Below are 21427 nucleotides of genomic sequence, written 5' to 3' on the forward strand. Positions count from 1 at the left end.
AATAATAATAATCCAACCTATGAATTGGAGAAATAAAAATTAAATCTGCTTTTACTTTACAAATGACTTAGATGCTCTTATAACGTTTATCAATAATTCTATTTTGAAAAGAAAAAGAAATCCAAAGAATAAAGTACCTGTGAATTGTATGATTTGTTTATAAAACATGTTTTTGCTAAAGTATTAGTACTATTCTTAGCCTGAATTCTTATTCAATATTATATATGGCTCATTTGCTAGTAATCATATCACTAACTAAACATACCTATAAAGCTTTCCACAACACCAAATAAATTTTAAGATTGTGTGAAATGACAGCTGTACCTAAAGTATGTTTGTGTTTCTACAAAGTCAGATGAACTATTATCTCCAAATCACTGTTACTGTATATTTAACAGAAATCAGTGGCATGGTGTAAAGCAGTGTTTCTTAACCTTGGCCACTTTCAGAGGTCTGGATTTCAACTCCCAGAATTCCCCCATGCTGGCTGGTGAGAAACACTGGCTGGTGAGAAACACTGATGTAAAGTAAACCATTGGGCTGTAGATGATTTAAAACAGGGCTGTGAAACTCCCAGCCCATTGGCTGGATGCATCACATGCCAGTTTCACCCACGCCCAGTTTAGCGAAGGGGGAAAAAATCCCGATACGTCAGGTAACGCTGCTGTGATGATGTGAATTTGACACACCTGATTTAAAACAAAACAGGGTGATGGAGGTTGCTTCTGCTTAGCACTTATATTAATTTCCAATTATTTAAGATCTATTCGGTTTGAGCTATGATGATTAGTAGAATTGCTGAATTGTAAGACTGCATAGCAACCTTCCCCAATCTGAAGTTTATTTGATGTGTTGGACTTTAACATCATCATCCAAGTGAACATGGTCTCTTTAACTTGTTAAATGCAATGCATCTGGTAGGTACCAGATGGGGAAGAGTACTGTAGCCAATAGCTACAATAAACGAAGAAATATAAATCAGTGATTTGATTCAATAGCAAGCCATTTTACATATGGCTAATAGGCTTGGCCTATTCTTGATCTTACTGACTTAAAACACTACTATTTAGCAAAGCAATTCTATTTTCCACTATTGTCTTTTTGTCCTTTCACCACATGCATTTTTATTCCAACCAGATAACACACTTACATGTCCATGTTTACAGATATAATCAAACAATTCGCCGCCAGACACATATTCCATCACCATGAAAAAATCAGTAGGGGTGCTGATCACCTGATACCTATTGAAACATACAAGAAAATAATAGCATCTTAAATGTTTTTGCTAGACAAAGTTCTTAAGACCCCTTGTCTAATCTTAAAGCCGTCCTTTACAAAATCACTGGAATTTACTTTCTATATAATTGCTTTTCACTTCTAAAGTGGTCCCTTTTTTTGCAGTGTAAATATAAACTCCTTTGGGATTCTGCTCAATTAAACTGTTTGATAGATCTTCATTCCTCCTACTCTACCCCCTACATTAAACTTCTTTTTTTTTTTTTTGCAAAAATTTTTTATTTTTCCATAATAATTCCCACAATTTGACCAGTGTACAATACAATCACTCTACATTAAACTTCTTCACTCCTCTAAGATCTTTGTTCAATAAATCTTCTCAGAACTAATATTCTGAACGTTGCTACCAAGAGAAAATTAAGACACTTCAGAATAAAAGTCAAAATGTGTTAGTTTACGTTGAATGATTACATAATAGGAAGGGTTCCTTCACTTCACATCCAGGACATAAACTGTTTCAACTCCTACCCTCAAAACAACGCTATAGAGCACTGCACAACAGAACAACTAGACACAAGAACAGTTTTTTCCCGAAGGCCATCACTCTGCTAAACAAATAATTCCCTCAACACTGTCAAACTATTTACTAAATCTGCACTACTATTAATCTTCTCATAGTTCCCATCACCAATCTCTTTCCACTTATGACTGTATGACTGTAACTTTGTTGCTGGCAATCCTTATGATTTATATTGATATATTGACCATCAATTGTGTTGTAAATGTTGTACCTTGATGAACGTATCTTTTCTTTTATGTACACTGAGAGCATATGCACCAAGACAAATTCCTTGTGTGTCCAATCACACTTGGCCAATAAAAATTCTATTCTATTCTATGCTATTCACAATGCAGGACTGATGAAGTTTTCATTAGCTTTCTCATTCAGTCCCAAAGCATGGTGCAATAATAATTATTCCTATTTACAATCTGTCTGGATCCATAATACAGATAGTCCTTGATTTACGATCACAATTAAGCCCATTTTTTTTGTTACTAAGCAAGATATTAAGATATTTGCCCCATTTTATTATCTTTCTTGCCACCGTTGTTAAGTGAATCACTGCATTTATTATTATTATTATTATTATTTATTCGATTTTTATACCGCCCTTCTCCCGAAGGACTCAGGGCGGTGTACAGCCAAGGTAAAACAAAACGGTACAATATACAATTAAAATACAAATTAAAAAACTTATTATATAGTTGGCCTAAAAACTTTAAAATATATAAAACTAAAAAACCCCTTAAAATTAATAATAGAAATTAAAGTAACACAAATGTTCAGTGAATCTGGATTTTCCATTGACTTTGCTTGTCAGAAGATTGCAAAAGGCGATCATATGACCCTGGAACATTGCAACTGTCATAAATATGAGTCAGTTGCTAAGCATCTGAATTTTGAACACTTCTGTGGAGATACTGTAACAGTTTTAAGTGCAAAAAACGATCATAACTCACTTTATTTAGTGCCGTTGTAGCTTTGAATGGACACTAAATGAATTGTTGTAAGTTGAGAACTACCCGTATAAAGCTATTATATATATTCACCATTATTAAGAACATACAATATGTCTGTACATGTATTTATAATAACACAGCCATTTTAATGATCTAAAATGGACAATCAAGAAAGATTTTAACCATACTATAAGAGGAAAAAAGACTTGCTTTTCTTCTTTAGACATTGCTCACAGAAGTACATAGCTACTGTGCTTGAATAAACTGAGTACTTCTTTTTTATGCATTATTCAATGAAATCAAAAGATATTTCAATTTTGCTCTTGAAATTTTAATACGTAAATATATAATTGAATTAGTCTATCTAGACTTAAAGACCTAAAGATTTTTCACTTCATGAATCTAAGATGAAAACCTACAATACCTTTGCTTTTATCAAGCAGCTGTCCAATCTTGTACCAGTTATCCCAGAAAAGTATAAGATACTGCATCAAACTGAGAGTTAATGTTTTCTTCTGTTTGTTACAGAAATATAATCTAGCCTGAAACATTTTGAAGAACATTTTATAATGGTTCAGTGTCATCTCGAACTGTGATATGGGTGGCATGTAAATTTAATTAAAAACAACAATTAATATGGTAGTAATCACCTAACTGAATCCCAATATATATTTTGCTGACTGAGTTTCAAAAGGAAGACTATCCATACAAGTATTCTATGGATATGGGAGTAAATTCAATATAAGAGCAATAAAACTTACTTTGTGATTCCAATGCTTAATTTATATTATTCTTAAACATATTAGAAATACAGCAAAATACCTGTAATATAGAAATATATATTCCACACGTTTTTGTATTTTGCTACAAAGAGAATAAGAGTGAGTACACTTACAGTTTGATAATATGGGGATGCCTGAAAAGTTTTAAATTTTGGATTTCTCGTTTGATCTTTCCAACAACATCCAAACTACGAATTTTTTGCCTGTTTAAAATTTTCACTGCTACTTTATGTCCAGTAAGCTGGTGTTCTCCAACTAAATAAAAGAAAAAAGGTTGAATGTTAATTTCTGCTTACATAAAAGAATTACTGAATTGTGAGATGCATCGCTTATGTACTAACACTACAATAAAATAAACCTCCCTTTTTATGACCCTGTAATCCCTTAATTCAGGGTAGAGTCAGGGTGACTGGGTGGAGCTGAACTGGCTGGATGCCCTTCCTGATGCCACACAGAATTCATAGCATGTATTTTTTTGTTTATGTCGTGGGAGAGAAAAAACTGCTGCTTCCTAGGATTGAACTCTCAACCTTCTAAGCAGGAGGCCAGCATCTGTGCCACCAGGCCATTATGTTGCTCAGGACTATATTAACACTACAATCTCTATTCAGAAAAAAGTTTCCCTGGGTTTTGCAAGACTGTATTTCATGTAAATAGTTTAAAGACTGCAGTCTCTGCAAGGCTATGAAATCCTACCAAAATAAATGGAGCTAATGAAACTTACTGTATTCTTGAGTTGGTATATATGGAATTGCATTGTGACATAAGTATGAAAATACAGTTTACTCCAAATCTGTGTATTTATCTTTCTGGAAGTTACATTATTCCAAAACCAATAGTTAAGATATTGGTTGTGGATAAATCTGTCTAATAATAACTTTTACAACATTAATAAAAGTAGTGACAAAAATATAAATTAAATCTGGGTTGAAATCAGGGATGAAATCTAAAAATTTTCTCTACCGATTCCGTGGCCATGGCTTAATTGGTGGGCATGGCTTGGTGGTCAGGTGACCCGGTGGGTGTGGCTTGGTGGTCAGGTGATTGAATGGGCATGGCCAATAATAATAAATAATAAAAATAATAAAGTATACAAAACTTGGGAGCGCACCGGTCTACCTTCTTTAAAAATAGAGGCACCGGTCTACTAGTTGCCTACAGCACTGATCAGCTGTAGTGCGGCCCTTTGAAGCGCCGTGGCAGTCATTTAAGACCGTTTGCAGCTATATCACCACCGAGAGCTTCAGGGGCAGAGAAGAGGAACAGCGAGGCGTGGGCGGTGGGAGGGGGGCAGGGATTTTTGCTACCGGTTCTCCGAACTATCTGCCCCCATTGCTACCGGATCACGTGATCCAGTCCGAACTGGGAGCATTTCACCCCTGGTTGAAATGCTTTTTCTTACATCAAGGGCAGCATACAATTCACAAGTTTTAAAGAGCAGTACTATATCATTATTATTATTTTTACACGTACCACCAAAAGAGCCTTTTTCCCCCCCAGTTCACTTACTAGCAATGACAACTGGGCACTGAAGGAAAGTAGGTACCTGTTTGTCTCTCTGTATAAATGAGATAAAGGACATGTCGCTGGTGACATGATATTGTTAACATCATATTGTTTGAGCCAAGGCAGAATGCTCAAAAAGATTTGCCACATGATGACTTCTAAAGCTACTTTAATACTGCTTTGACTCTGATTTTTTTTAAAAAGTACAGAAGGACAGTATCCTGCAGCAATCTGGTTATCGCCACTCTCAAGTTCACTAATAATGAGAGGAGAAAGCTTTCATCATTTCTTCTTTTGTGAATCCTATTTTCAACTAATTATTTGCATTAATTAGGGCAGCCTTGCTTTACCGACCTTCTTCAATAATATTTTGGATTATAATACCCCCCCTCCCTATCCCTAACCAAAATTGGTTGTGCTAGCTCAAACTGATAGGAGCTGTAATTCAAAATCATCAAGGTTTTTGTCCAGGTGCCTATTTCTGTCCATCTGTCCACTTTCAACAGGCCACTTGCTGCATAAAATTATTTACAGCATTCCATTATTTAACTGAGTTCTATTAAAAGCTTTCTCTCATCCATTTACTATTGGTTGCAAAACTTTCTATTTTATAAGTTTTGAAACAAAAGGATGGCATGCTTCAGTTTGTGTTTAACATGCACAATTAAGAAAGAAAAAAAATCAAAATTCTTACAGTATGTTTATTTAGAAGTAATTCTAAATAATTGCAGGGAACTCACTTCCAAGTAACAGTACATAGATTAGACTGCAATCATATGTGATTGTCTTGTAGATGTTTATTTGATCTTTAGCAAAAATAATCTTTTCTAAATATACATTTAAAATATTTAGTTTTTAGAGCAGTTTTTTTGGGGGGGGAATAGAAGATACAGAAAATGAATCACGCTGAACTAAATCCAAACTACTTCACAATATTTCAGCATCAATACAGATAGTCCTCGACTTGCAACAATTCATTAAGTGACTGTTGAAATTAACAACAGCACTGAAAGAAGTGAGTTATGACTGTTTTTCTCACTTACGACTGTTGCAGAGTTCCCCTGGTCATGTGATCAAAATTCAGATGCTTGGCACCTGGTTCATATTTAGGATGATTGCAATGGTCATATGAGCATTTTTTGTGACCTGACAAACAAATTCAATGGGAAGACAGATTCACTTAACAATTTGGTTACTAATTTAACAACTGTGGTGATTCACTTAACAACTGTGAAAGGAAAGGTTGTAAATAGGTGCAAAACTCACTTAACAAATGTCTCACTTAACAACAGAAATTTTGAGCTCAATTGTGGTTGTAAGTCGAGGACTACCTATGTTCATTTCAAAATCTATCCTGAAGGATCAGAAAGTCATATTTTATTAGTCTTTAGGGCCAAAGAAACCCAGATTCAAGTTCACCTCATCACTGAATCTCCCTGGGTGATTTGGCATAGTCACTCTCAGCCCAGTATTCCTCACATTGCTATTGCAGAGTAAATTGCTATTTAGTCTGCCTTGAGCTCTTGGGAAAATAGAATATAAATATAAAAAATAAATACAAATTATAAATAAAACCACAATTCTAGATAATGTAGCTGACAGTCTTATCCAGTTCAGACGATATAATATATTACTGCATCATTATACTCTTCTTAAGCAATTGATTTAAAATTTATCATGGATTATTTCTTTTTTTCTTTAGGAGCATCACTGCTTGCCCATCTTCTTTTAAGAAATTATTTATCTATTCCTTATATTTTCAGACTAATAATAATATTTCCCTATCCCCTCTAGAACCTCCACATAATGTGCAGCTTATTAGCTTCCAATCCAGTATTTTGAAACAATTGTTTTAGGGGAGGAAATAAAGACAAAATTTAGCAATTAATAATTATTATTTTTAAAAGTTTTAAGCCAAGACAGAGTTTGCCCATGGTTGTGTTCCATAAAGTGACAAAGACAAGAGACACACATTTGGAGACACATACACATTCAAGTATACATATAGATTTCCAACCATAAATTTCCTTCTAGTATCAGATTTATATAAAACAACAACACTTTACGATAATATTTGTCCTGGAATTTAAAGAATCCTTATGATATTCTAAAAGAAAGAAGTAAAGAAATAGGCTGTAGAGTTTAGCATCCCAGCTTTAAAAAATCATTACATTTTAAAACTAAGTGAACTATGAACTAGAAAATCTGCAATTAAGAGGTAGCCTGACTAAAGGAGAAGGGTAGATGGTAATTCGGTAGCTGTATAAATTGAGCAAGTCGCTATTATTAGCAGAGATAAGGGCAGCCTGAAATTCTTTCCTCAATAAGAGTGTTCTAAAAATAAACTGGCTTGCCACGCTTCAAAATAAAAATAGTTTGGCTTGCTCATTTTATGTCCCTATGCAAATTCAGAATGAACAGCAAATTTTTGACATAAATTATGCTTTGTAACATGCAAGATATATAGACTGGTATCTCTACGTTCCCTCTACTGGAACATACTATTCTATGATGCATAAGGATTTTTCCAAGAAATGTGAAGAAACTTAAGAAATGGTCCAAATGATTATACAGAGGAAACCAGCAATTTACAACATCACCCAGACATTGCTGTGGTGATAAATTGCTAATGCAGACAGGTTACATACCATCATAGCAATGTCTGAGTGATGCTATAAGTTAGTATTACAGAAACATACACAAAGGCCCAGTAAGAACTATCATTTATTTTCCATTTATAAGAATTCAGGATAAAAAAACACTATTTGATTACCTGGCTAGCCTGTCCTTGAAGTGCCAGAGAAGACCTGTATTAACCAGGCACAAAAAGTTTGCAGTGTCTTGAGAATTAACACAAATACTGCAGCATGTATTTTGATGCATTTTGAATAAAATGATAAATTATGAAATTTTGGACATCTTCAATGCTCTCCAACTATCTTCACTGATTTTGTTTACTCTTAATTTTATATCACTTTTGGACTTCATCTTTAATGTGTGTGCTCATTACAGTATTCTAAAAACAGTAGTAATACTGGGAAGGTATCAATAGATATGTTGCATAGATACTTATGCACAGAAAAGGACATTTAGAAAGGAGTAGTTTTTCTTATCCTGGAAGTATACCCATTCATACTACATTGTTCTTTTTAAAAGTGATAAAAAGTACAATATCTTTCTTTGTACGTATCTTTATAATTTTTCTTAAACTAAGTTCTCTGGATCCTAAAAAACACTTGATTTTAATACCCAAGCTATAAATCAGTACAACCACAATCTTCTTATTGCCTTATGTACCTACTAACAATATGCATATGGGTCACAAAATCTGTAAGATTATTAGTTGACAGCGAAGAGTTAATAATTTGCAGCTACCTAGTAAGTATTAGGTTTCTGAACCTGATATGGTAATTTTAATTAAGAATTACTTGTTTGGCACATATTAGCAATTGATGATGGTCATCTATACAGCTAATCCTGGACTTACGACCACCACTGAGCCCAAAATTTTTATGGTTAAGTGAGATATTTGTTCAGTGAGTTTTGCCCCATTTTATGACTTTTCTTGCCACACTTGTTAAGTGAATCACTTCAGCCGATAGGTTAGTAACCTGGCTGTTAAGGGAATCTGGATTCCCCATTGACTTTGTTTGTCAGAAGGTTGCAAAAGGTGATCACATGACCCTGGGACACAGCTACGGTCATAAATAGGAACCAGTTGCCCAGCCTCTGAATTTTCATCACATAATCATGGGGATGCTGCAAAGGACACAACTAAGAAAAAGGGTCAGAAGTCACATTTTTCAGTGCCATTGTAACATTGGAGAGGGAAGATTAGGGTATTCTTTTCTAGTAATCAAAACACTAATATTTAGCTAAATATGTTGGGAAATGATACAACAAAGATGCTAGTTATATTCATATATGAAATAAGCTATGTCTAAAAATAGCAGAAATAACACTCAGTCCAATTAAATTAACCAAGCATTTCTGGGTGTATTAAGTGTAGCTCGAGATCCATCAAGACCTCAGGCTAGAAACTGGGAGACCATGAGTTTTAGTCTTATCTTAAGGCATAAAGCCAGCTGGGTGACCTTGGCATAATTGCTTACTCTTGGAAGGCGGCAATGGCAACCAGTTTTGAAAACCTTGTCAAGAAAATTGTGGAAATCTGTCCAGACAGCTTTCAATCATTGAAATGAATGAATCATTGAAATTGAAAAGCAATTATAATCATCACCACTCATCCCCTTTTCCCAAATGTTTAACTGAGAGTCTATTAATGATAATAATACAGCAGATATAGTTGTTTGCTATAATGTCAGATGTAATAATAATATGTATTATTTATTGTAATAATATGTAATATTTATTAAACTTGTATGTTACCCGACTCGCAATGAGTCTGAGCAACTTGCAATAAACAAACCTCTTCATTCATTTGTATAGCCCCGTCAGATGGTCTGATGATATTACTTCATGTATCTGTCATCTCCAGGAGCACTTATGGAAAAATATTCCACAGACATAACCAAGTATGAAGAGTCCCAGTTGTAAAATTTGATGACAAGACTAGGCTTTGCCCAACTCTAGGGTGATTATTTGTGTTTTATTCAGTGACCTTGATTAAAATAATTTTAAAAATACATTGGCTAACTCCAGCCAACAAAATAAACAAGCTTGTATGTACATATTCCTACTGAGTAGTCCATTTATAAAAGATATGTGTCTACAAAATCTTTTCTAATACATTAATCATTAATAATAAACAGCCTGCTTTGTAATCCATCATTTGCTTACAGTAAGCAACAGATACAGAGATATTATTGTTTCACTCCTTTGGGACTTGTTAGGTCTACTTGAATGTCTTGTAGGATGAAGTCACAAGAGAGGGTATTATTTGTTGTGTAGTGTAATGGTGTAGATTCCTAATATGGATGTTTCTAACTCTACAAATGTAAGCAATGGTTCAACATTTCTAAAAGGGTTGCCATGTTCCACTGTACATGTATGTATGCTATATATATAGCTGAATAGTATAAAATTATGAGCAGTGAAAAGACAGTATCTTCTTAAACAATTAAACTCAATTACTGTACTACAAATTTGAAAATTAAATTCTACTTAGTGTTCTGTTCTCTAAAATGCACACAAAGGGCATTTCAATTTTGAAATAAGTTCAAATATTATTAACCCCAAATAAGTTTGTGTTAGAACATAATTCTAGAATTAGAAAGTCAAATTAGAACAACTAAATCAATCATTTGTAATGCATTGATCAATAAAGCAGCACTCCAAAGTATACTAACTTAGGAGTATAGCTTACTGATCTCCCACCTCTCAGGAATGCTATAGGAATAAAATATATATTACCTAAAAGTTTGAGGAGAATACTCTAGTTGATTAAAACATAAAACAAATGTGGCTGCAATCCTGTGTCAATTAAGTGAGAATAGCTAATGGATCAAAACAGAATTCATTCTAAACACACCATGATCAGTTCTGATTCTGAATAAATAAACATTGAATTCCCAACAGCAGTGTTAGGAAAGGCATTTCTTGAGGTAAAAGTTTTTCCATGGATTTATGGAAAATCAAAGTGATCTGTGGGAGGCATTTTCTTCCCCAAAATCGAAACACAACATTGACACAATGTCTTATTTCTCAGTGAGAAATGCCTACTTAAATAGCTGTGGTACTGTTGGAGCAAAAATACGTTGCATTATTCATCAAGTGGATGGTCTATGTCTTATCAATGCAACATTAGCATACCCATTTGCTTCCATTATATCTCCCCTCCCAATGTCCACACTTATTGTATAATCAACCTATAGTACTGTAGGTTGATAGTTTAAAAAAAAAGAACTAAATTCCCATTGAACTTGACTTCTCCAGCGACTAATTCTCTGGATGAACTGATTTCCAGCCCCATCGTCCCCAGCCAGCAATTTTTATGCACTGGGGATGATGGAGGTCGTGCTGGGAGATCCATTCCGACCCGGTCGTTGGAAGGTTGTGCCTGTGTGTGTGTGTGAGAGAGAGAGAGAGGGAGAGAGAGAGGGAGAAAAGACTCTAGCACTTTAGCACACCCGGAGGAACAGGCAGGTTGTTACGCCGCCTCGCAACTCCCAGCCGTGCCAAGCCCCGCAGGCCGCCTTTTCCCCACTTTCCCTTCCAACGCAGCCGCCACCGGAGAGACGGAACCCCTGCAGTGGCGATCCTGGAGGATGGAGTAGCGGGTGTGGGGAGAGCCCCGATTCCCGGCTGCTCGCTGGTTCCAATCCCGGGCGAGCGCTCCGGCTTGCTACTGTCGCGGCCGCCGCGCGTGAACCCGGTCCGCGGCGGGAACCGACCCTCCGCCGCTGCCGGCCTGCAACCCGGCGTCCCCGTCCTGCCTGCCCCGCCCCGTGCCCCGTACTCAGCTCTTGACTTTGCCGAAAGTGCCGACCCCCAGCGTGTCCCCCAGCACGTAGTGGCCGATCTTCACCCGCCCGTCGTGCTTGGGCGGCTGCTTCAGCTCAGCCATCTTCGCTTGGCTCGGCTGCGCTCTCGCCGCCGGTCCGGCCGAACCACAATGCAGCAGGGCCGGGAGGGGAGGCGAGGCGAGGCGAGGCGAGACGGTGACAGGCGGCGGGATCGGAGGCAGCGACGAAGCGGGGAAGGTGGGGGGTGGGGTGGACAGGTGAGTAAGGAGATGTGGGTGGGTGGGTGGAATATCGGCGAAGGGAGTTGGCTCCGGAAAATGGGTCCAAACAAGTAAACCACTCGAAGGAACGTCTCCAGCTTGGCGCGCGTTCGCCATAAACCCGACAGATTAATGATCGGGGTGCTATGATGCAGTGGGGAAAATAGGGTAGAAGAGAATGTGGTACACGGGGCATGACATAGTAGTGGGTAACAGTTAGTAATTTTATTATTTCCTCCGAGTTAAAGGCTGAGGAGAAATGGAGGAAGCGGTAGCATTACAGTACCAAACAAGAATGCAAAACTTTAGACGGTCACTGGATGGCAGCGAAGAGATTAAGTCCTTTGCTGCCAGCTATCAGTTGTCTGAACCCTTGCAGTTTACATTGGTTAGTACTTTTTGGTAAGGAATAAATGTGGAATGGTTAATGGGGGGTGGGATCCTTTTCTTACATTCATGTAGGAGACAGTTTGGGGGTAATTTATAAGGCAGGATATTTCTAAGCCAAGATATTTTTGGAGACATACATCCATGATAGCAGATTACACTGAAAGATCTCTGCAAGGTAGCACGCGAAAACTCAGAATAATGCCAAGAAGTTTTTGAAGCTGGAAATCAAACATCAGAATAAGATGATCACAGACTGAATAGATGACCTTCCAGGAGCTGAGCGACATATTAAGTGTTCATAGAATCACAGAGTTGGAAGGGGTAATTTAGCTTATCAAGTCTAATCCCTGGCTGGGCAAGGAATTCAAATTAAAGCATTCCTGACAGATGGCTTTATAGTCTTTTGTTTGAACATGGAGGGGAGTCAGGGGAGCTCACTATCTCTCTGGGTAATTGGAATCTGCTGTAATTTCAGTAAAGTACCCTAGGACGCTTTGATTCACCTGTGGGTTTGATGAGATGACAGTTAAATGAATATGTAGCGCTCTTGAAAAGTCATATTGAAAAAGTGCTCATCAATGGCTCCCCACAAGACTGGAGAGAAGTATCAAGTGGGCTGCCAAAACATTCAATAGAGGCTGATGCCTCTTATTCTTCAATATTTGTATTAATAAATTGGATAAAAAGATGGCCAAATCACTTTTCCAATTAGCACAGGGTAAGATACAAAATTGGGAGGAACAGTTAATATCTTGGAAGAGTGAAACATTTCTACGTGGGAGATTTCATGGGATAGGCTACATATTTCTTAAAATATTTATTTAATGTCATGGAAATTGTTCCCGCTGGTGATCTTGAAAAGCAGTAGCTGTTAAATACATAATAAAGAAATAATGTTAACAATAACTTTTCTTCATATTTCCATTGAAATGAACTGCTTATGCAATTTTACCATATGCCATGTATCAGTTGCCTGTAAGAGGACAAAACATAAAGTGCATTTAATATATATAGTAAAAATCTTTGTAAGAAACTGAAGCTTTTCAGCTTTTCTTCTACCCAGGCAGATACAGCCTAGGCATTTTTACTCCTTTGCTTGAATGACAGTCCTAAGATCATGTTGCTAGGTTAATGATGGATATCTTGTACGCTTTATTAATTATATGACTTCATGAGCATAGCCAAACCAACTAGAAATCAAGTGACAAACAGCTGGCAAATCAAATACAGGTAGTCTTTAACTTATATTCATTCATTCATCGACCAAAGTTATGGCAGACATGAAAAATGGAATTATGACTGGTCCTCGAAATTTCAGCTATTGCATTTCCTCCATGGTCACATAGTCAAGATCTGGGCACTCAGGTGACCACTCATGATTATGATGTCGCAACAAGTTGAAATCATGGGATCATCATTTGTGACTATCCTGCTGACTTCCCACAAGCAAAGTCATTGGAGAAGCTGGCAGGGAATGTCACAAGTTGCTCCAGTAAGTTAGTCTCCCCTGCCTGCCCACCTGCCTTCCGTAAGCATGCCAGCCAGCAGCAGCAGGTTCCTTGACCAATGCCTCTCCAACTCTCACCCCGAAGATAACTTTTTCCAGTCATATTTTGTGGGGTTACATCATCTCCAGATTTAATAATAATAATAGTAATAATATAATAATAATACACAACACGCCAGAAATCACAGCTGCCGAAAACCAAAGCATACAATTTATTTATATCGCTGTACCAGGAGATGCCAGAGTTGAAGAAAAAGAACTGGAAAAAAATCACGAAATATTGTGACCCAGCCATCAAAACCATGGATGAAACATGTAACAGTGAAACCCATTGTCATCGGGGCACTTGGTACCATGTCCAAGAATTTTATAAAACACTTCAAGAAACTGCAGCTTCCTGCAATAACACCAGCAGAACTGCAAAAACCTGTGTGTCTCGTTCGCTTTCCCCGCAGCCGGGCCCGTCTTATCTCCTTCCGAACGCTGAGGAATGTCCTAGCATGCCTCCAGGCCACAGCCCTGGCTCCATGCCCAGACAGGCCGAGGAAGAAGAAGTGCCTCCAGCCCCCAGCCCTGGCTCCATGCCCAGGCAAACGGAGCAACTAGACCCCTCCCCCTCCCCCACAGCATGTGAGCCTGAGGAAGGTCAATTACCAACAGCTGGAGACTGGAGTGACCCTCACTTCAGGAGAATTGATAGGCAGTGTCAACAGAAGGAAGGGAGGGGCAGGCCTGGATAAGTGCTCAGTCATGGAGCCACACCCCATGGCCTATATAAAGGATCTGCTTTCTGGCATTCTCTGAGTCAGGCAAAGTCTACCTTATATTGCTGAAGTCACTTCCTGGTCTACCTGCCTTGAGAACTTTGCTAGGACTTTGGCAGAGCTGCAGAGGCACGCCTGATTCGGATTTCCCTGACCCGGCCGTCAGCGGAGGAGTGGGACACGACAAAACTGCAGTACTCGGAACATCTTAAGAAAATATTTGGTTAATACCTAGGATGCTGGCAACAACCCGTATCAATCATCAGAGCCAGTCAATGATATTTGTGATACATTTTTAAATATTCAGTTGACTAAGTTTCATGTTTAATAATATTTTATATATATATTATATAAGAGATAAATATATATAAGAGGTAATAATAATAATAATAATAATAATAATAATAATAATAATAATAATAATAATAATAATAATAATAATAATAATAATAATAATAGGAAAAAGGTAGCAAAATGATGCAGTGGAATTTATATACAAATCAGCCTTGCTTAATGACAATCATTGGGACTAGCCTTACCCTTATTTTAGTTTAGGTATATACACTATTGGCAACTGCTCATTAATAAGTGAACAATGTGCAATACCTTTGCCAGCTACTTTCATTTTCCATCCATTGGCTAATGTTACATGTTGTTTGCTATTATTCAGTTTTACAACCTTCCTTTACTCCTAGTAATTGATTGTGATGCACCACTATCAGCTACCCACAAATCATTGTTTACAGGAGCGGAACTTGAGATAGCTAGATTGACGTCATTTTTGGTCCTCTTTTGATTACGAACAGTCATGTTCTTACCCTTATTATAGTATTTAGCTATATGACCCTTAGCCCCACAAGAAAAACATTTTCTAACAATATAAGCAGTTGAAGACAATCTTTCTTCCTGTGGTTGTCTCTCTCATAATTGTTCTCTTTCTTGCCTTCTTCTGGACTCTTCCAACAATCTTCCAGTTATGCCAGTCAATGTTAGTTCATCTCTGGTCAAAACCTCCAGTGAAGAAACATAGTTATCATAACTTTTGTCCAAAGAGGAAAGAATAATATAAACCTGTTGTAACTCTGAGAAAATTAGTTCCTTTTCATGTAGCTCTTGAAAAGTTCTCGTCATAAACTCCAAATGAGCCAACATATCTCCACCTTTAAGAAGACGGGCTTGAAACAGTTTACGTGTAAGGTGTATGTGTGCACCCACACTAGCTCGTCCATTATCCCAATTAAATTTGGCTATTTTCTTCCCATCATCATCTTCTGGATTCCATGCAGTTACATCCAGTGGATTATTAACTACGTCCCATAGTCCTTCCTTACGTAGAAGTAGGTTGCATTTCACAGACCAGGAAACAGAGTTTGTTCCATCCAACCGGGTTATCATAGATATGCTGGATGACTGTTCTTGTGCCATCTTCACTTGGACAATTTATACCAAACACAGCCGTCGGAATATATTACTTTATATTCACACCCACTCTCAGTGTTCTGGGCCCATAACCAATGTTAAGGGTAATCTGGGCTCACAACCAAGGTTGTGGACTATTGAGCATTGAGCAGAGTACCCTACGCATGAAAACGACTGAGACTGGTTGTGGACAGTAACAGTTACTACACAGACAAACTGGGGTTTGATATTACTTTACTTTTAGGGAAAAAGCAAAATCATGGTCCAAAACCAATCCAAGTCGTACACATATAAAGCCAGTCCAGGAATATTACAAATACCAAGTCTTCTTACCAAACGTAGACTTGCACAACAAACCAGATCTTCTTTAGGAACACAGTTCAATACACAACAGTCAATAAATATTGAGGAATCAGTAAATAGCCATGATCAAGCAATGATCATAGAGCTCTAATATACAGTTGCAGCATATCAACAGGTAACAATGCTGTAGAGTCCCCAGAAGCCATCATTTAGTTTTCCTTATATACACTGGCTACAGAGATCAGCCAGTCAGGATGCATGATGATGCAGCACAGCCTTAAAGCAATATAATACCTTTCTTACTGCAAACATACATAGCAAACATACATACATATTGCCTGGCCAACTAGTTAGACAAATAACAATTCCCTAACAATTTTCATCATTAAGGTATGTGTCTTCGCAGTCCCCATTGCCATTGTTAAGCAAGGATCACAAGGTCTTGAGTGAGAACCTCACATGATTACAAATTGCTATACCCTGCCAACTTATAGCAAGCAAAGTCAAAGGAAACCAGCAGGAAGTTGCAAGTCCCTGGCAGATCACAAGCAGTGATCTTGTATCACAAGTAGTAGATTGGGCAGGGCTTGGCTGCTGCGGAGTAAAGGAGGGGACCCAGATGGCTGGCATGGTGTGAGCACAGCCCAATGAGGGGTAGATGCTGGAATTCAATGTGAATCAGCTAGGTGTATTGGCATGCACTATGGCGTGTGGGTGTGGTGTGACCAGGCCATGAGATCATCTGTAGCCAACTCTGGAAGAAAAAGCAGCAGTGACTTACAGAAGCAACTTGCAACTTTCCTTATCAGCTTACCCATTGACTTTGCTTCTGGGAAGCTGTCAAGGAGGTCACAAATGTAATAGAGGCTGTAACCACTGTAAGTGATCACCATCATGTGACTATGGGCTTGCTGGGATCATAACTTCAAGAATTGATTGTAAATATCATTTGTTCGGCCCTGTTAACATTTTGAACAGTTGCTAAATGAGTGGTCATTAACCCAGGCTGCCTGTAAAAGGTATGGATTTGATGTCTCCAAAATATTACATCATCTTGATGTCAAAAAAGTTCCAGAAAGACACGTAAAAACATTAAAGGATTCCCAAATTCAAATAGATTGTTATCTAGAACACAATGCCCAGGACATTATGTAGTTGAAGAAAAATAAGCTTTACTTATAGTACAACGATATCAAATGACACAGAGTAGCTCAAAAGGAACTGGAAAAGCATTTAAATTTAACAATTCCAATATTTATTGGAGCATTAGGAGCTGTTACAATAGAATTGCCAAAATAGCTGACAAAATTAGAATTATTTGACCTCGCAACATTTATAAAAAATAGTTTTGCTTAGAAACTTATGTTACAGTGCTTGTTATTTGAACAATTCTTATCCTTTGGGACAATGCTTGAAGCTAGCAAATTTTCAACTTTTGCCAGCTAGGAACTTACTTACTTACTTACTTTCTCAGACGCAATTAATCTAAGACAAATATCACAGGAAAAAAAGAATTGGGAAGAAATGTTTGGGAGACCAATCTCAAGCCAGCATTATTAACTTATGGACAGATAAACTCAGTTTTGTTGGCAATGAGTACATCATTGGAAGACCTGAAAGACCAGATTAGGAATCAACCCTTTTATCTAATGGTAGCATAACCCAACCATTTTGCTATTGTTTCTAGCAGAAACTCACAGGACATATGTTGAATTCTTTGCTGAAGTCACATGTGGCCACATTCCTGCAATCACCTAAATTGTATCAAAAAGAGGAGATAAGATTGGTTTGGCATGATATATCCAATCACACTAATTCTTCAAGCAGTGCATTCTTTTCTAAATATCAATAGCCACAAACTCAGTGCTTAATTTGTTTCAGACGTTTGCCTACTACCAACATCAATACATATATCCATATGCCATCATAACTGAGTCAATCTGTCAGGAGGCAAGTTTGATTCCTGATGTCTATCTATATACTTACTAGGAGTTGACAAGATAGCAGTATTGCAGTATTTGAGGGGCTGCCACAAAGAAGAGGAGGTCAATTTATTTTCCAAATCACCAGTAGGCAAGACAAGAAACAGTGGATGGAAATTAATCAAGGAGAAAAGCAACCTGGATTTAAGGAGAACCTTCCTAATGAGAATAATGCTTCATCGCTGGAGATTTTTAACGAGACTGGACAGCCGCTTATCACAAATTGTATAAGGTCTCCTGCTTGAGGGCTAAAACACCGCCAAGATCCCTCCCAGCTCTATTCTGATTGATTGAGTTGAAAATGGCTTGATGCCCCATAACTTTTAAATTGATTTATTGGGGTTTTTAAATTTTAGTGGTTTTATAGGGTGTAATTGTATTTTAGCTTGGCCAATTGAATAAGTCTTTTATGGGTAGTTCTTAATATTGTATGGGTTTGTTTTCTGTATTTTAACTGGCTGTTCACCGCCCTGAGTCCTTTGGGAGAAGGGCGGTCTATAAATTAAAATACTATTATTATTATTATTATTATAAACCAAAAATCAATCAATTTGTGTGATGACTAACTGAATATAGAATATAGAGGCAGTAGGAACTTAATGGAAGAAGCCAAAGGTAATGTTTCTTGTTGTCTTCCTGTGCTGCATCCTACTTTATTAGTTGCTTCTTAATAGCAGTCAATGGAAGAGCCTGGGAGAATTCATGCTCCTGTACAACTAAGCGAATGGCACTCTTTTACATCCTTATGTTTAATATTATTTGTTTTTACACAGATAAACAAAACAGGTGTTGTCTAAATGCTTTACCTTTGCATTCTCTGACCTGAACATATTAGAGGGAGCAGATGGGACGTTGTTGCCTAAGGAATTTGGAGGGCACCAGGTTGTCTACTTGTGTATTAAACTGCAAGATAAGAATCTGGAGAAAAGAATCTGGAGTCTAAAACTATCAATCTGACATAGGCAATAGGCAGAAGTGCGGTCAAGGTCTGCTCCGTGAATTAAGACGCAGAGCTCAAGGTCAGCAAGTAATCCCAGCAGCAACCATGTATTTTCAAATAGATTGCTCTGGTGGAAGACACTGTTCCAAACAAGCATACCTTTGCTTCCTTGCCTCTGGCTTTTGACATAGTAGGGTCAGTATTTTCAAGGGCTTGAGGGAGGGGATATGTGTTATCAGGATCAGAACTGGAGACAAGGCAGCAGAATACCACCAAGATCTCAGTACTAGATATTAGCAGCACTGGATCAGAATTCATTCAGATGATGGGCATTGGAGTGGTGCGGTGGCCTAGAGGTGAAGCTCTTACCTCACAATCAGGAGGTTGTGAGTTTGATCCTAAGTAGAGGCAGATATTTCTCTCTCTGGGCACACTGAGAATATATCTGCTGAACAAAACTCCGCATTGGTGACCGAAAGGGTATCCAGCCATTAAAACACTCTGCTAGCTCCATTCAGTTTCCCAGACTCCATTCTGCAAGGGATTATGGAGTCATTAAATGAAGATGATGATGGGCCATAGCACTGTATTTTTAGACAATGGTTGTTTCAGCATGTAGCAACATCTGCTCAACCCTGGCTGGGCTCTGAAACTGGTAGGTATAATCCTGAGTAGTATTTAGATGGGTGAACTCACACATGGTTTCAGCAAAGAATTCAATAAAGCTCCCTTGAGATTCTGAACTGGAAACAATAGCAAAATGTGGACTGCACTATGCTAGCATCAAATAGATACAGATGTTGTTGAAAAACCACATCCCACATGTTTATGTTAGTGATTTTATATCTTGCTAGTGGAAAATTTCTAGTATACTCCAAGGCTCCACTCTAGGCCCCGTGTTGTTCAATATATTTATAAACATGTTGGTTGTATTCTTTGATTCTGTGGAATTTTTACCTAGATGATATTATTTGTAGTAGCTCTTGAGAAAATTATTTGACCAATTGCCATGTTTATAACACATCTTTTTTTTTTTTTGCATTTATATCCCGCCCTTCTCCGAAGACTCAGGGCGGCTTACACTATGTCAAGCAATAGTCTTCATCCATTTGTATATTATATACAAAGTCAACTTATTGCCCCCAACAATCTGGGTCCTCATTTTACCTACCTTATAAAGGATGGAAGGCTGAGTCAACCTTGGGCCTGGTGGGGCTTGAACCTGCAGTAATTGCAAGCAGCTGCTGTTAATAACAGACTGTCTTACCAGTCTGAGCCACAGAAGCCCTTAGTTCTTAAAAACACTTTCTTTTTTATTCCTTTCAAGAATCACTCCATTCTTTATCATTACCAATAATAAGCCAAATATGAAAATTCATCCTTGATGAAAAAGGCTTTATGAATTTAAAAATAACGCACCTTCCTTTCGAAAAGACACATTTCTACACACACCCCTCCTCTGTTTAGTAAACCTCCTTATTGTGGCAGCATGCCAGCATTTTTATAAAAAAGGAGCTTTACTTTCTTCAACTGCTAGGAATTAGCCTGAAATATTAATTAAAGTGAAAACCTTATCCGAGCCACTCAGGGCCATGCTATTTTTAGCCAGACGCATGGCGGCTTGTAGCTAGGGATTGGGTGATTCTTTGAAATATTGTTAAATAGAAGAAGAACATATAATTATTTGGGGAATTGGTTCTAGTATCAGCATGGGCCTCAATGGACTGTTCTTAAAATAGCTGATAGGAAATATATTGGTACCTGCTTAAATAATCAGTAAATATTTCATTGGTGATCTTAATAAGCAAGCAGTCTCAGAATTCAGCTCTATTTTTTTAAAATAAAAAGACTGCGTATAGTGACATTCACTGAACTGGAAACTGATGTGTGTATTACTTTTTCATGAGGCATGATTAAAATTGAACAGTCCCAGCTATGTTTCTGCTGCATGCTAATATACTTGGTTTTGTCCCCTGGAGATATAGTGGCAATTTTTTGTAAAACTCTGCTTTTCCTAAAGCTTGGATAAGAACTCTACATTTGATGCACTTTTATTTTTTTCCCACCACACCATGTACAAAAACGCAATCTTGTCTAAAACAGGCAGTCTAAATCCTCATGTTAAAGCATCCTCTCAACATTTTTTTTCTGAAACAATAAAAACAAAACATGCTCTTTGCTTTGCTTCTCAGCCGGCTACATAATTTACAATTATATACTATCACAGATTGTAAAAAAATGCTAAAAAATAAATTAAAAAGGGGAACCTCATTGAATCATTTGAAACTTCAGCGCTAAATGTGAGCAGCTCAGCAATTAAAACAAAGTTCAGTAAAGACAAATACAGACAGGAATGCCATTTTAATCCCATTTATATTTTACCCAGAGT

General features: G+C 37.5%; 1 protein-coding gene across 4 annotated transcripts in view; it reads right to left on the bottom strand.

Moving 5' to 3' along the window:
* PRKAA2 (protein kinase AMP-activated catalytic subunit alpha 2) overlaps nt 1–11626 on the bottom strand; it is a 37439-nt gene extending 25813 nt beyond the window's left edge. For 3 of the 4 annotated variants that reach the window (XR_009154386.1, XM_058177010.1, XM_058177011.1), the window contains exons 1-3: nt 11472–11626; nt 3656–3797; nt 1151–1244 (exon numbers count right to left, since the gene is read on the bottom strand). Coding sequence is in view for 2 of the 4 variants with exons in the window: in XM_058177010.1 (XP_058032993.1) it covers nt 1151–1244; nt 3656–3797; nt 11472–11574 (339 nt within the window). In the remaining 2 variants the exon portion in view is untranslated. Of the gene's footprint in view, nt 1–1150; nt 1245–3655; nt 3798–11471 lie in introns of those variants that run through there. The other variant, XM_058177013.1, reaches the window with a different exon arrangement.
* Nucleotides 11627–21427: the final 9801 nt, after the last annotated feature.

The sequence above is a fragment of the Ahaetulla prasina genome, chromosome 3 (assembly GCF_028640845.1).
Source record: "Ahaetulla prasina isolate Xishuangbanna chromosome 3, ASM2864084v1, whole genome shotgun sequence".
NCBI classification, from domain to species: Eukaryota; Metazoa; Chordata; class Lepidosauria; order Squamata; family Colubridae; genus Ahaetulla; species Ahaetulla prasina.